A 15,762-nucleotide genomic window follows, 5' to 3' on the forward strand; every position below is an offset into this window, starting at 1 on the left:
TGCGTCGCTCCAGGGGCAGTGACGTAAGAGACGGGAGGAGCCTGCAGAGCCAGCAGCCAATGCCTCAAGGCTGCCTGCGGAGGTGCCGCGCTTTTTTTTTCCCAACTTTTTTTGTTGTTAGCGCTCAGCTCAGCGCTTCTTCTTTTTGTAGCGCCGGCCCTGCTGCTCAATAGGAAAAGCAGCAGTGGCTGGTAATGGGAGCTAGGGCTGGTGCTGGCGGGCCTGAATCGGGAGAGGGAAAAAGCAGATGGAAGGATGGGGAGAGAAAGAGGGAAAAAGCAGATGGAAGGATGGGGAGAGAATGAGGGAAAAACAGATGGAAGGATGGGGAGAGAAAGAGGGAAAATGGATGGATGGGGAGAGAAAGAGGGAAAATGGATGGATGGGGAGAGAGACACTGGATGGAAGGATGGGGAGAGAAAGAGGGGAGATGGATGAAAGGATGCAGAGAGAAAGGGGAGAGACTAGAAGGATGTGAAGAGAGAAGGGACACTGGTTAGAAGGAGGTAGAGAGACACACTAGATGGAAGGATCAGGAGAGAGGGTAGATGGGTGGAAGGATGGGGAGAGAAAGAGGGAGACGCTGGATAGAAGGGTAGGGAGAAAGAGGGAAGACGCTGAATGGAAGGGTAGGGAGAAAGAGGTGACGCTGGATGGAAGAATGCAGAAAGAAAGAGGGAGACTACTGGAAGGATGGAGGAGAGGGGAGACACTGGAAGGATGGGGAGAGAGAAGAGAGCTGCTGGATGGAAAAGGAGAGTAGTGAAAGACTGGAGAATAAGAGGAAGGGGCATGGGGAGAACAAGGGTGAGAAAAGATGAAAAGCCATAAGTAGATGAAGGAAATTAAAGAATGGATAGTAAGAATGAATTAAATCTGGACAGAGAAGAGAGAGAGGCAGAAAAATATTGAAGAAAGCAAAGAAAAAGGAGAGAAAAATGAGAAATGGCCAGGAAACCGTGGCAGAACAGTTAAGCGAAAACAAAGGAAAGCAGAATCTAGAGACTGGGAGCAACACAATGAGAAAAAGTAAATGGCCATACAACAAAGGTAAAGAAAATAAATTTATTTTTAATTTAGGATAAAGTAATATGGTACCTTTGTTAATAAAGTTTCAGAGACCAATACTTCCTTCCTTAGGTCAGGAGAGGATACCGTAACAGCATTATACTGACCTTAGGCAGGAGGTTTTGGCCTCTGAAAGCTCATTGAAAAGGGTGTTAGGCTATTAAATAAATTGTCTGAAATCTGATGCACTGAAAAGCAGCACTTTACCCTGTGTGACAAATGCATCTGATTAGTGTGACTAAATTTTGCTGGGGAGGGGGGTAGAGAGAAAATTTTGTGCCCACCCACTTTGGGTTCAGGCCCACCCAAAATTGGTAGTCTGGCTACGCCACTGTCTCAGGCAATAGGGGATGGCTTAGTAAAACGTCATCTCCTGCTGCCATGGGACGAGCTGTGAGACTGGTTCCATAGCAGCAGGAGATGACAGTGGCTCACCCCAGTGGGAGTGCGGGAGATGATTTGCAAAAGTGGGAGTTTGGCAGGTCTGTTTCCGGTCCTGCCTTACAGTAATGGACTGATGATTAAATAAAATCACACAGAATGAGGGGCTTGCAGAAGGCTGCATGAACACTTCTGATCTGTCTATGCACACCTATCTCCTTGCTGCATTCCCACCCCCTCTCTCTGTCTAAAGAAGTGGTTTTACAGAGTGAGTTCTGGTTCCTCTCAGTGTAACACCTCCCCCCCGCCCCCAAAGAGTGCACATTTTCAATTTCTTTGCTCTTGTTCTTTTTGTTTTTAACACAGCACAAGGATCCATATCTTCCCCTCCACCTCAATACACTGAGAAGTGCGTTCCCTCACCTACTCCAAATGTTCCTTGCAGGGGGTATGGGATAACAGATTTCTTGTCCCTCTGCCGTTTCTCTTCATTTCTGAGGCTTTTTGCTGTTCTCTTCCGTTTGCTCAGATTAACTCCACCCAAAACAAAACCCAGAATAAGATCCCTCCAAGACAGACACACGCACACATTCCCCTCAGTTTTCATCACCCCCCTCCCTCCTTTTTATAGGGGTTCTCCAGCAGGTAACGAAACCTTTGGTAGTTCGTCAGCAGGTATTTGGGAGCATACATGTGCTCTTTAGGGTCAGCAGGAGGATACTGCTGAGAGTTCCCATCAAACCAGCCCCCTGTCCGAATCAGCTCACGAATGTAATTTAGGTCCCGCTTGTCCTCGTAGTCTCCCCAGCGTGGGAAGTCTCCATTCTGCGCAGAAACAAGTTTGAAGTAGATGCCTTCTGGGGTGAAACACCAGGAACAGTGCCAACCAGCAAAGTGCAAGGGGCTCCCCAGTGACCACTGCACCAGGATGTGCCCTGTGTAGTTCTCATACTGGCGGAAGTTGGGCATGGTGTAGTATTCGCGGCGTCGCAGACGGATGCCATCTGTGCCATATACCATTCGCAGCATGCCCACTGTGCAGCCTGACACCACCTCCAGGGTCCCAGGCTGCTTCCAGAAGAAGCCATAGAGAGATTTGCGCATGTGGAAGGCGAACGGTTCTGTCCAGCCATCGTAGAGCTTCAGGAAAAGGATACCGTCCCGGGCTGGGATCTCATCAGCATCATTGATAATAAAGATATCATCATCGCGCAAATTGATCAGGCGACTCACACCATCATGAGTGAGAAAGGTGCGGAGGTAGTCGTCGGCGATCCAGCCATCTTGCCGCCCCCCTTCAGGGAAGTGGTCCAGGAAAACATAGACAATCTTGTGACGGATGTAGTCATATGAGCCATTGCGTAACATCTCACGCAGTTTCAAGGGTCGTGGGTCACCATAGGCTGTGAAGTTGGATTCACAGATGATGAAGATATCCACTACATTGCCTAGCTCATGGAAGCGTACATCCAATAGGTCAAACTCATGGTTGATGTTAATGGCATTGATGACACGGCGTGGCACCTCCCGTGGCACCAGTCGATCCTTGGTGGGCAGATTGGAGTACTGGACCACCGTGGGCACACCACAGCTGGGGCCGTGCCAGCCAGGAAGGCAAACACATTCCACCCACTTCCTCCTCTTAGGTCCCACCGCATTCAAAGGTTTCCGGCCTGGATGGTGTCCAGAGGCATGCTCCTGCTTCTCTTCGGTATGCCCTGTTGGCACTCTCTCAAATTTCTTGGTACCCTGCTTGAAACACAACCCCCCAGATTTGGTTCGAATAAGATATTCAGTGTTGTCTTCCTTAAGGAAGAGATACGCCTTGTGCAGTTCAGTAGATTTGCTAGGAGGCAGCGGCTGGAGGAGTGGGGAATGTGAATAGAGGGACGTGCGAAGGGCTTCAGGCGCTGGCTCTGGGACAGCACTGAGCTGTGGTGTCACTGGAGCTGTGTCCCAGAAGAAACTAGACATCAGATTAGGACTCATTGCAGCCAGCTCACGGGGAAAGGTGACATACGAGAGCGCCTTAAGGAAATGCATGAAGGAGATGAGACAGAGGCCTGCCATACACAGCACCAAGAACAGCTTATGGCGTCGCATCTTCATCCTATACAAAAAAAAAAAAAAAAAGAACAACAAATTTTTTCAGAATTATATTTTCAATAATTTAGCTTAATTTAATTTTTAATTCACAAGCTTCTCCCACCATAAAATGTCAATTTGTGGGGTCCTGTGATTGGTTCTATCTGGACCCTATTTCTCATATGTGAACCTCCATGTTTAGGTCATGTAAGTCAGGAACCCCAGGCCTAGGGTTGCTATCTCATCCAGCTCAAGCAAAAAAGACTGGTTCAGTCTTGATTTTGCCCCATGGTAAGTATGGCACTGCAATTCTGCTTTCCCTAATAAAAGGAGAACTACATTGCCTTGTTGCATGCCATGGGGCAAAAACAGCTGCAGTCTTTTTAGGCTGACCCAAGTGAAGTGGCTTTTTAAACTTAGTTCCTATCCCTTCTGCTTCTGCAACCTGTACTTCTAAGTGGCTCTGAAATTTCCTAGGAAGCAAGTAGGCAGGACTATAAATACTAGAATGTTTATACCAATGTAATACTTCATGGAATGGGTATTACTAGAGTGATAGTTTTTTCCGGAGCCCTGGGGGAGGGGGGTGCCTGCCAGAGGGCTGGAGTGATAGGATGTCCCTGGGTGGGAGTAAGCCCAGTCCATGGGGAGTAGTTTGAAGTGAAATGCAGAGAGGTGGTGCCCAGCTGCTGAGGAGTGATGGGGGGGGGGGGGGGGGGGGGGGGGGGGAAAGAGAGAGAGAGAGGGGGGGTGAGTTTGGAAGGAGATAAAGCAGGAGTTCTGCCTTTTGAGGGGGGGGGGAGTGGTCTTTGGTTGCCTGATTGTCCCCTGCCAAGAGACCAGGAGAAGAAAAAGGGAATCCGGAGGAGTGTGATCCCTGGCTGTAAAGGAGGGTTGCGGTTCCTGAAAGTGGCAACCGAGAGATTGCGAGTGCTACGGGTGGGCAGAAGAGAGACCCTGCCTGGGAGCAGGGGATTTGAGCCAGGGAGAGCTCGGTCCCGAGACCAGGGTGGATCCAGAGAGTTGTCACTGCTGGCAGAGGGTCAGACCCGCAGAGTTTTGAGTCTGTACAGAAAAGGAGAAGCGGTCAGTGGGAAGAGGTAACGGCCTGCTTATCCGACATTACAGCCTGGATGTCCAGCCGCCACCTGAAACTAAACATGGCCAAGACTGAGCTTATCGTCTTCCCACCCAAACCCACTTCTCCTCTCCCTCCACTCTCTATCTCAGTTGATAACACCCTCATCCTCCCCGTCTCATCTGCCTGCAACCTCGGAGTCATCTTTGACTCCTCCCTCTCCTTCTCTGCGCATATCCAGCAGTTAGCCAAGACCTGTCGCTTCTTCCTCTATAACATTAGCAAAATTCACCCTTTCCTCTCTGAGCACACCACCCGAACTCTCATCCACTCTCTCATTACCTCTCGCCTTGACTACTGCAACCTACTCCTCACTGGCCTCCCACTTAGCCATCTATCCCCCCTTCAGTCCGTTCAGAACTCTGCTGCATGTCTTATCTTCCGCCTGGACCGATATACTCATATCACCCCTCTCCTCAAGTCACTTCACTGGCTTCCGATTAGGTACCGCATACAGTTCAAGCTTCTTCTACTAACCTACAAATGCACTCGATCTGCAGCCCCTCCCTACCTCTCTACCCTCATCTCCCCCTACGTCCCTACCCGTAACCTCTGCTCTCAAGACAAATCCCTCCTTTCAGTACCCTTCTCCACCACCGCCAACTCCAGGCTCCGCCCTTTCTGCCTCGCCTCACCCCATGCTTGGAATAAACTCCCTGAGACCATTCGCCAGGCCCCCTCCATGCCCATCTTCAAATCCTTACTCAAAGCCCATCTCTTCAATGTCGCCTTCAGCACCTAACCACCATACCTCCATTCAGGAAATCTAGACTGCCCTAACTTGACATTTCGTCCTTTAGATTGTAAGCTCCTTTGAGCAGGGACTGTCCTTCTTTGTTAAATTGTACAGCGCTGCGTAACCCTAGTAGCGCTCTAGAAATGTTAAGTAGTAGTAAGTAGTAGTAGTAAGTTATCTGCAGCAGGGCCCATAGGAATAAAATGGGCCTTGCTGCAGATAACTCGAGTTAAGCTTTAGTAAACTGGGGGCAAGTGTCCTGTAAATATAATTTGAAGAAGAAATGGAAAATAAAGACTTTCTCTTTGGGAATAGCAACAAGGAATACTTTGGATTGATGACTTGCCTGTTGCATGAGTTCAAATAAAGGTTTTGCATTTGTTTGAGACTTTTTGAGTACTTCCTGGTTTGTGGAAGCGCTGAGGGAACAGATCAGCTCCAGAGGGAAAAGCCTAGCCTCTCAAACCCCTGGATCTCTATTCCAGACCATTCACCCACTCCCAAACTCAATTGCATGTGTGCTAGAATTGATGAGTGAGGGGAGATTGGCCTTAAATATGAGACTGAACTAAACTGAACATCTGTTTTGTGGCCCGGGGCTAGAGGTAGCAAACAGGTGAGACCCGGGATACACCAATAACTCCACAACCAACAATGAATAAACATGAGATCAGTTTCCATATGAGGATCCATTACATGAAACTTTATTTCACAGATGTTCGTGATGGACAGCCTGAAAACCTGACTCCTGTGGAGTTACGGGGCAGGTTTGGCACGCCCAGGTCTAAGTGCTGGCCCTTTATGTGTTATCTCCTGCTCCTCTGAGACCTAGGGATGGGAGGTGGTGGCTAACTTTTTCCACACTTCAGTAAGTTTGTATTGATCCTCTGTTGAGAGGCAAGCCCAGGAGGATAGCAATCATCAAGTGATTAATCACTTGTATAAGGGTATGGACGGAGCAAACTATCTCATTTAAGATACTGCACTATACATAAAGAATGCATGAAACAGGGAAGCAGGCCATAACTAAAAAACATGACGATTTCTGGCACATTATACATGGATACTTCAGGTAAATCATAAATATACAGCAGTAGATAAAGTGCAACCAGTATACTCAATACAAAACAAATGTATATAATATCAAAAGGTGCTTGCAACGTTAAAAAAAAAACAAAAAAAAACCGAAAGAGGCAAAATACCTCAGACAAAAGCTTAACACACATTGCTGCAAAATAGCCAAATTGTTTAATCACTGGTCAGAAAAACAACAACAACAACAACAAAAAAAAACTAACAATCCTTGAGCATGTGCCAAAAAAGGCAGGAAACTCCATCTAAACATGCAAAATAATTTTGTACTCAACTCAAGAAATCTTAAAAGCCGGCATACTCACATTTTTGTTCCATTCAGAATGAAAGAGAAACACAAAACCTCCGACACTGGTGGTCTGTCATGAACAGTATGCTTGAGCACACTGTTCAATTATTATTTTTTGAAATTTTGGCCAATTTATTTTACAATTCTTTATATTATTTACAGTTGTGTAATGAAGGATAAGTCATGAGCAACATACTAATCCAGAAGGTAAACCTTCCTGAAGCTGCATTATGTAAAATGCTTCCAGCGTTCAACAGTGTCAGAGGTTTTGCATTTATCTTTCATACTGAATAGGTCAAAAATTTCAAGTATGCTGGTTTTAAGTTAAGTTCAGTTAAGTAAACAATTATTTTGAGCATTTAAACTGTTTCCTGCATTTTTTGGCATATATTCATGAGATTATTTTCTGACCAGTGATAGAGAGCTTGGCTTTTTTCCAGCAATATGCTATGTTAACTCTTTCTCCGAGGTCTTTTTTCCTCAGAATTATTTAGGTTGTAAGCGCCTTTTGAAATTATGTGGATTTGTTTTGTATTGTGTGCACTGGTTGCACTTTATACATAGACAGAGAGCATGATGGCCTATCCAGTCTAATGAATTATTCCTGAAAGATTTGCATTCACCGCCTACACTGTATGCAAATATGTATCTCATGCATAATCATTATTGCTAATGAAAGGGTTAAACATTAGTCACATACATATCAACTTTCCATATTATTTGACTAATATCAACTGCAATACAAATTCCGCATTAGTACATTCAAAAATATCAACAATAACCTTTGTTGTATTTATTGAACATTAACTGTTATCATACATACACACCCCGTAAAGTCCTCACTAAAGTTTTTTTTTTTACCATAAATCAACCTTAAAACAGCTGTAATAATGTCCAACACTGCGTGTTTGCCTAAAGATGATTTTATAATCTAAACATAGTAGCATATGCCACCTCCATATGTCCATCTGAAAATGTTCTATAAATTGTAACACTCCAGTGTATTCAACTTGTATTGCCAATCACTTATCCAAGTTCCGATAGTCAGTCAAGTGAATCCAGTAGGTGATAAGCTGACGCTCTAAGCATAAACCTTCTCCACAACGTTCTAAACAAATTCATCACAAAACACTTCTTTTAGTAGGGCTCCATCTGGATGTTTTCACACGTTCCAACATCAACTGAACCTCTGTCTGGTCTCAACACAGGCCGTGTTTCATATAACTTCTTCAGGAGACCTTATATAAACAGCATATAAAATTACACACAATCCCGTGCATTACTCCATACTTTGAATCTGAAATCTATTTAAACAATGTACCTTTGGCAGCCTCATTAGAGTGTTAGGTGCACCATTGCTTTCCTCAGCTTTTGGCGTGATGACAGCATGATGGCAGATAAAGGTCAAATGGCCCATCTAGTCTGCCCATCCTCTGTAACCCCTAACTCTTCCTTTTTCTAAGAGATCCCACGTGCTTATCCCATGCCTTTTAAAATTCTGACACAGTCCTCGACTCCACAACCTCCACTGGGAGGCCATTCCACGCTTCCACCATCCTTTCTGTGAAATAATACTTTCTTAGATTACTCTTAAGCCTATTCCCTCTTTACTTCATCGTATGCCCCCTTGTTTCAGAGCTTTCCTTCAGTTGAAAAAGGCTCACTTCCTGTACATTAATGCCCTTGAGATATTTAAACATCTCTATCATATCTCCTCTTTCCCAGTGTATACATGTTGAAATTCATAAGCCTGTCCCTATATTTTTTGGGTTCAAGACCACTTACTAATTTTGTAGCCGCCCTCTGGACCAACTCCATCCTGTTCATATGTTTTCGTAGGTGCAGTCTCCAGAACTGCACACAGTACTCTAAATGGGGCCTCACCAGAGACTTATACAATAGTACAATCACCTCCTTTTTCCTGCTGGTCACCCCTCTTTTTATGCACCCAAGCATCGTTCTGGCTTTGACCGTCACTTTTTCTACCTGTTTGAAAGCTTTAAGGTCATCAGATACAAATCACCCCCTAGTCCTGCTCTTCCTTTGTACACTGAAGCACTTCACCCCCTATACTGTACTGTTCCCTTGGATTCTTGTGACCCAAATGCATGATCCTGCATTTTTTAGCATTAAATCTTAGTTGCCAAATATCGGTCCATTCCTCCAGCTTCACTATGTCCTTCCTCATGTCATTCACACCTTCCAGGGTGTCCAACCTGTTGCAGAGTTTGGTATTATCCGCAAAGAGACAAACCTTACCAGACAGCCCTTCCGCAATATTGCTCACAAAGATGTTAAAAAGAGCCAGCCCAAGGACCGATCCCTGCGGTACTCCACTGACAACATTCCTTTCCCTTTCTTCAGAGCAAGTTCCATTTTCCACTACCCTCTGTCTCCTTCCATTCAACCAATTTTTAACCCAATCAGTTACTTTAGGTCCCACTTTTGTGGCAATGAACCACATCTGCCTGTCTCCAGGCCTCTGAAACTACTCCAGACACTAAGGATGAACTGAAAAAGTCAAACAAATGAGCAGCAAGAACATCCCAAATTCACATGATACATTTGGATGCATCCTGTCTGGCCCTGTTGCTTTGTCTATTTTTAGTTTGTTAGCTGCTCAAGAACACAGTCTTCTGAAATTCACAGGAGGTGTACCTCACTTCTGTCTCTATTTGTGTCAGTTTTCATAGCCTTTCCTAATATTTGTTAATCAATTCTGCTATTTCTCATCTGCCTCTATATTATTTTTTTTTTATTACATAGTAACATAGTGAGTGATGGCAGATAAAGACCTGAACGGTCCATCCATTCTGCCCAACAGTCACACTCATTATCAATTCATGATTAAATCAACAATGAATGCGATATTATATACTTTATCACGAGTCTTTCTTTGGCGTTTCTGGGACATAGACTGTAGAAGTCCACCCGGCTCTGTCCTTATGTTCCACCCACTGAAGTTGTTGTCAAAGCTCACTCCAGCCTATCAAATCCATCTTGTCATTTGCAGGATCCAGACCATAAAAGTCTGCTCAGCACTGGCCTCGGTTCCAGCTACTGAAGTTGCCACTGAAGCCCTTTCCAGCTTATCCTATAAACTAGATTGCCATACACAGACCTACAAAGTCTGCCTGGCACCGGCCTTAGTTCTTTACAGCCAGAGTAGCCGTCCCAAGCGTCACTCACACATCCAATCCCTGTAGCCGTTTAACTTGTTTTTTTCTTTTTCTGTTTTGTTTTCTACCATCTAATTTCTAAATAGAGTTCCACTGTGTTCATCCCACGCCTTTTTGAATTCTGTCACTGGTTTTTTTTTCTCTACCACCTCCCTCGGGAGGTCATTCCCAGGCATTGACCACCATCTCTGTGAAAAAGAATTTCCTTATATTACTCCTAAATCAACCACCCCGCAACCTCAGCTCATGCCCTCTAGTTTTATCATTTCCCCTTCTCTGGAACAGATTTGTTTCTATATTAATAGCTTTCAAGTATTTAAATGTCTATATCATATGTCCCCTAGTAGCAGCATTTTTATACCACCTACAAGTCAGAAAGCTATCGAAACAGTGTACGTTCAGGTACACTGTCCCCAGAGAGTTTGTATCTAAGTAAATGGAGGGTTGTCCAAGATAACAAGGCATGTCAGTGGGATTTAAACCAAGATCCCCTGGTTCTCAGCCCGTGCTCTAACCATTACACTATTCCTCCCCTTGGGGGTGTGTGTGTGTGTGTGTGTGTGTGTGTGTGTGTGTGTGGCCATTTCAAATCCCACTGCTGCTCCTTGTGATCTTGGGCAAGCCACTTAACCCTCCATTGCCTCAGGTACAAGCTTAGATTGTGAGCCCTCCTGGGACAGAAAAATATCCAACGTACCTGAATGTAACTCACCTTGAGCTACTACTGAAAAAGGTGTGAGCAAAAAACAAACAAACAACTATTCCTTTTTCTTTGATCTCTTGCAGTTTACAAACACTAACCATTTTCCTTACTTTTTCCACTATATTTTTAGAAAACCCTAATAATTTCTTTTTCCTTTTCCTTTCATTTATTTTCCTAACAAAAAAGATGGTCTCCTTTCAGTTTTGCCCACTGTTTTCCTTAGATGTTCCCATTTGGTTAATGACTCCTTGAGGTATTCTTCCATTTTAACAGTTAGTTTTCCTGAAGTCTAGGGCCCTGACCTTTGAATGAGCCATTTCCACCTGTGTCCTAATACTGAACCACATCATCCAGTGGTCACTGGACCCTGGATGATCACCCTCTATATCATCAAAAACACTGGGTCTCGAGGGGGCGGAGCACGCTAAGTTCCTTGTGAGAGCTCTCTCTATGCTAGCTGTGCCGATCTTGGACTTATCTTTGTTTCTTCAACAATAATTATGCCTCACACTAAACTTGGGACTGGACACAACACTTTCACCTCTGACCCTTAACCCACCGCCGCATCCAGCCGGGCCCGACCCATGAGGAAGTGCTTCCATCCATGGAGAAGATAATGGAGGCCTTCAACATCGGGGTCTCGTGGCCGAGGACCCGGCGGAAGTTCGGAGAACTTTGGTTCTTCCGACAGCACCTGAAACAACAAAAGGCGTTCCTGCGGCAGTTAGGCTGGACTCCATCTGGAGTACACTCCAGCACTTGGATCGGACCGTGACGAGTTTTGCAAACCGAATAGAGACGCTTGTGAGTACTGTTTAAAATCTATCCACAGCATTTGCCAATATGCAAACTGAAGTTAATGGGAAAATAGATATTATAAAAGATGAAGTTAAAAAAGTGAAAGAAACTTCGGGACAGCTGATAAAAGATAATGTGATATTGCATCGTAAACTGGAACAATTTGAAAATTACAACCGAAGGTTAAACCTTCGATTATTGAATTTTCTTCGTGTGTCTGTATATACTCCTTTGGAGGTATTTGAAAGATATCTGATCGAGAATTTAAAATTTTCCCCAGAATCTATTCCCCCTTTAAACAAAATTTATTATTTGCCTAACAAGAAAAACGAGGAGGATCAACAGAAATTACCACAAGTTCAAGGAGAATTGAACATCTCAGAAATTTTGGAAACATCTTTAACTTCAGTAACTGAGAGGCAAACCTTGCTTATTTCATTTATATTTGAAGAAGATCAAGAAGCTGTGAGGAGTGGAGGAGTGGCCTAGTGGTTAGGGTGGTGGACTTTGGTCCTGAGGAACTGAGTTCGATTCCCAACTTCAGGCACAGGCAGCTCCTTGTGACTCTAGGCAAGTCACTTAATCCTCCATTGCCCCATGTAAGCCACATTGAGCCTGCCATGAGTGGTAAAGTGCGGGGTAACAAAAAAAAAAAAAAAAAAAGATTAGCTTTAAAGAACTTACAAACATTATTCTACGGGGAGAAAATATGGGTTTTCCCTGATGTGACTAAGCAAACCCAGGAGAGAAGAAAAGCTTTCCTAGCATTAAGAACTGATACTATAGCTATAGAGGCATCATTTAATTTAAATTACCCCCTGTAAATGTAACATTAAATATTTGGGAACAAAATATGTTTTTTTTTTCTTCCAGAGCAGTTAAAACATTTCATAGAGCAAAAAAGAATATGAGATTTGCAGGATTTACACGGTTATGTTCTGAGATAAGGGAAGAGTGATAAAATGATTAAGGTGCATGAAGTGTTAAGCCTTTATTGTAATATTTCTTCTTTAAATATCATCTCCTGAGTTTATAACGGATTTCTCCCCCTCCATTTTGTGGTCCCATACAAGATATAAATTTATTATTTTTGATTTTGATGCTTTCTACATTATGCCTGTCTGTTTTTCCTGTTCAAGATGTAAAGGCTTGTAAAGAATATAAATTTATAAAAAAAAACCAAAAAACACTCTGTTAGCAGTTTATGGCTGTTTTTGTTTCTCTTTCTTGCTGCTTGTGCTGGTTAACATTGGATATGTGCATGTTTTGCCTAATAAAATAAAAAGTATTAAAAACCACCCATAAACACTGTCCCCGTTCGTAAGCACCAGGTCCAATATTGCCTCCTCCCTACTGAGAATCCAGATCTCCCTACTCCTAGATGCCACTGTAGTCAGATATCCCAAACATCCAGCAACTTGAAATCAATAGCCCCTCCCCTTTCATAGCAATTTTGTGAACGCCTTCAATTAAATCTCCATTTCTTCTGTTGCAAAAGGCCAACTCAGGCTGACAGGTCATTTGCCCCCAGATTCTTTAAAGGTCACCCAAAATTGGGCATGAATCCCAGATCTGCATGCAAACTAATCAGTTATTGAGCTGTTAATTATTAATGTTAACTAGAACTAATTAGGACATACAGGGATCTGCCTACATGCTATAACACTGACAGGCAGATGATCAAAAGCCCCGAGCTGTTCCAAACAGCGCTCTAAAATAGCGCTGGAACAGTGCGGGGTGCTATTAGACCTATGATCAGAGATAATGCATGCAAATTTAAGCAGTGCAATTATCTCTGATCATGGGGTAGAAGTGCAGGCGAATTGTGCCTGAGCATGCGCTCAGCATAATCCTCCCTCACTTGTTTGATAGATCTGGGCTGTCAAAAGCCCAAACCTGTCAAACACAGGGGCTGGAGGTCCATGGGACCACCAGGCCCTGACTACCCCTGCCCTGAGCAACAGGGGCTGGAGGTCCGGCGGACTTCTGGTCCCCCCCCCCCAACGATCCCCCCCCAAACCCCCAGAAAATGGTCCCTGGTGGTCCAGTGGCCACCGGCCAACCCCCCCTCCCAGCGAGCGACGGGAGGGGTTGGAGGTCCGCCGGACCTCCAGCCCACCCCAAATCCCCCCCCCCAGCATTGTCTGCCGAATCCCTGGTGGTCCAGCGTGAAAAAGAACCCCCTCACGGCCCCCCTACCTTAGTTGGAGAAGGAAGGTAGCCTGCCTCCCTCCTCTTGCAATGTTAGCGATGAGGCACACACAGGAGCTGTAGCTAAGAACGAGGTAAGCTGGGAACGTTTTGTAAACACAATGAGGCAGCGAGTGGTTGCTATAAGAATAGAACCTATGCTGTTCTTTTTTCTTTGATAGATGTGGTGATACTCCCCCTTGAGAAAGTGTTACGAAACGGGGACCTGTCGGGGTGCAAGAGTACACCAATGTACATACGTTAAGTGCTGTGTGCTCATTTATAAGAATGGCTATGGTCAAGATTTTGAATTTTTAGAAGTAAATGGACACATTTTTGAATGAATAAATTTATATACTACTGAAGAGTGAATACATTAGGAGGTGGGGGAGGAGTCTATGATTAAGAAGAGACCACGAGCAAGTGATTCACCTCAGAGTGAAATGAAAAAGAGCCGTGGCAGACATATGAGACTCTACCTCACATAATACTATAGAGTTGACTCGTTGAACACACTCTGTCATTAGTTTTTGTTATCCTAGAAATAAGTAGTGGATTTTCCTAAGTCTATTTTAATAATTGCTTATGGACTTTTCTTTTAGGAAACTAGCCAAACATTTTTTAAACCCCGCTAAGATAAATGCTTTTACTACATTCTCTGGCAACAAATTCCAGAGTTTAATTACATGTTATATTTTCTCCGATTTGTTTTCAATTTTTTATTTTGTAGTTTCATTGCATGCCCCTAGTCCTTGTATTTTTGGAACGAGAAAACAAGTGATTCACATCTACATGTTACACTCCATTCATTATTTTATAGACCTCTATCATACCTCCCCCTCAGCCATCTTTTCTCCAAGCTGAAGAGCCCCAGCCGCTTTAGCCTTTCCTCATAGGGAAGGCATCTCATCCCCTTCCCTTATCTGTACTTTTCCTAATTCCACTATATCTTTTTTGAGATGCGGTGACCAGAATTGCACACAGTATTCGAGGTGCAGTTGCACCATGAAGCGATACAAAAACATTATAACGTCCTAATTTTTTGTTTTCCATTCCTTTCCTCATAATACCTAATTGTTTTGAGGATTTACATTTGATCTTTGAGAAAATCATTCCTGAAATCATTAAATTCTGTGTATTAATATGAACTACCTGGGTGACAAAGCTCAGTAAAACTTGATGAAAGCAGTTTTGATCATCCTGCCAAACCTCACATCCATACAACAGTAGGGAAGGGGACAGAGGAAAAGGGAAGAGGGGTAAAACTTTGATACTTATTGATATACTTATCATACAGTTTATTCATTACACATATTTTATTATTTTAATTCATTTAAAGCAAAGCCTCAATACATGCAGAACAACTTTTTTGGGGCTTGTTCTCTACAACATGTTGTTTATTATGGTAACTTTTTTTTTTTTTTACACCATTACTATTTTGAAAATTCTAATATCACTTGACTATGTAAATATGATATAACTGGATAATATTAACATGCAATCTGGAAAAATATGCTCCATGAGTTAAAATAATTGAGAAAGTAGCTCCATGAACAATGTATGCTTTTGTTACACAGAAATTACGGAAAGTTTGAGCCTGCCTCTTACTACCCTATGTATTTATTATTATTCTCTCACAATAGAGAGGATGAACACCAAGAACAAACACCACAGCATGAAAACACAAGGAGTACAGCCACAGAACGACTGAATGAACCACAGAAAGCATGCTGAAGAATCAAGAAATTGTTTATTGACCCAACACAAACCGTGTTTTGGCCTCTGCCTGTGTCTGGAGCCAGATTTGTTTATGTCAAAGGTAGACAAAGGGTATCAGTGTAATGAACAATATCTAATAATCAGCAAACTGTACAATAAAAATTATGTAAATCTTCCTCTTGGAGAGTAGAACCAACCCCTGTTGAAGACAGGGGTTTATCCAATTGTTTCGCGACCAAACGCCTTATGTTTTCTTGATGTGTTATTGATAATCTCTATCATGAAGTGGCTGCAGTGAAATCCACAATAAAGAGATAATATAAAAGACTTCCAGACTCTGCTGAGGGAATGAGCTAAGCTGATTCCAGGCAGAAATCTGGGCAG

At 43.5% G+C, this 15,762-nt stretch overlaps 1 protein-coding gene across 3 annotated transcripts in view; it reads right to left on the reverse strand.

The window, feature by feature from the left end:
• Positions 1 to 1,338: 1,338 nt before the first annotated feature.
• The window catches only part of MGAT3 (mannosyl (beta-1,4-)-glycoprotein beta-1,4-N-acetylglucosaminyltransferase), a 226,168-nt gene continuing 211,744 nt past the window's right edge, over positions 1,339 to 15,762 (reverse strand). For all 3 annotated transcript variants that reach the window (XM_030208416.1, XM_030208424.1, XM_030208433.1), the window contains one exon: positions 1,339 to 3,559. In XM_030208416.1, coding sequence (XP_030064276.1) covers positions 2,056 to 3,558 — 1,503 coding nt within the window. In that variant the 5' untranslated portion in view covers position 3,559 and the 3' untranslated portion in view covers positions 1,339 to 2,055. The remainder of the gene's footprint in view (positions 3,560 to 15,762) is intronic.

Source organism: Microcaecilia unicolor, chromosome 1, assembly GCF_901765095.1.
Source record: "Microcaecilia unicolor chromosome 1, aMicUni1.1, whole genome shotgun sequence".
Taxonomy (NCBI): Eukaryota; Metazoa; Chordata; class Amphibia; order Gymnophiona; family Siphonopidae; genus Microcaecilia; species Microcaecilia unicolor.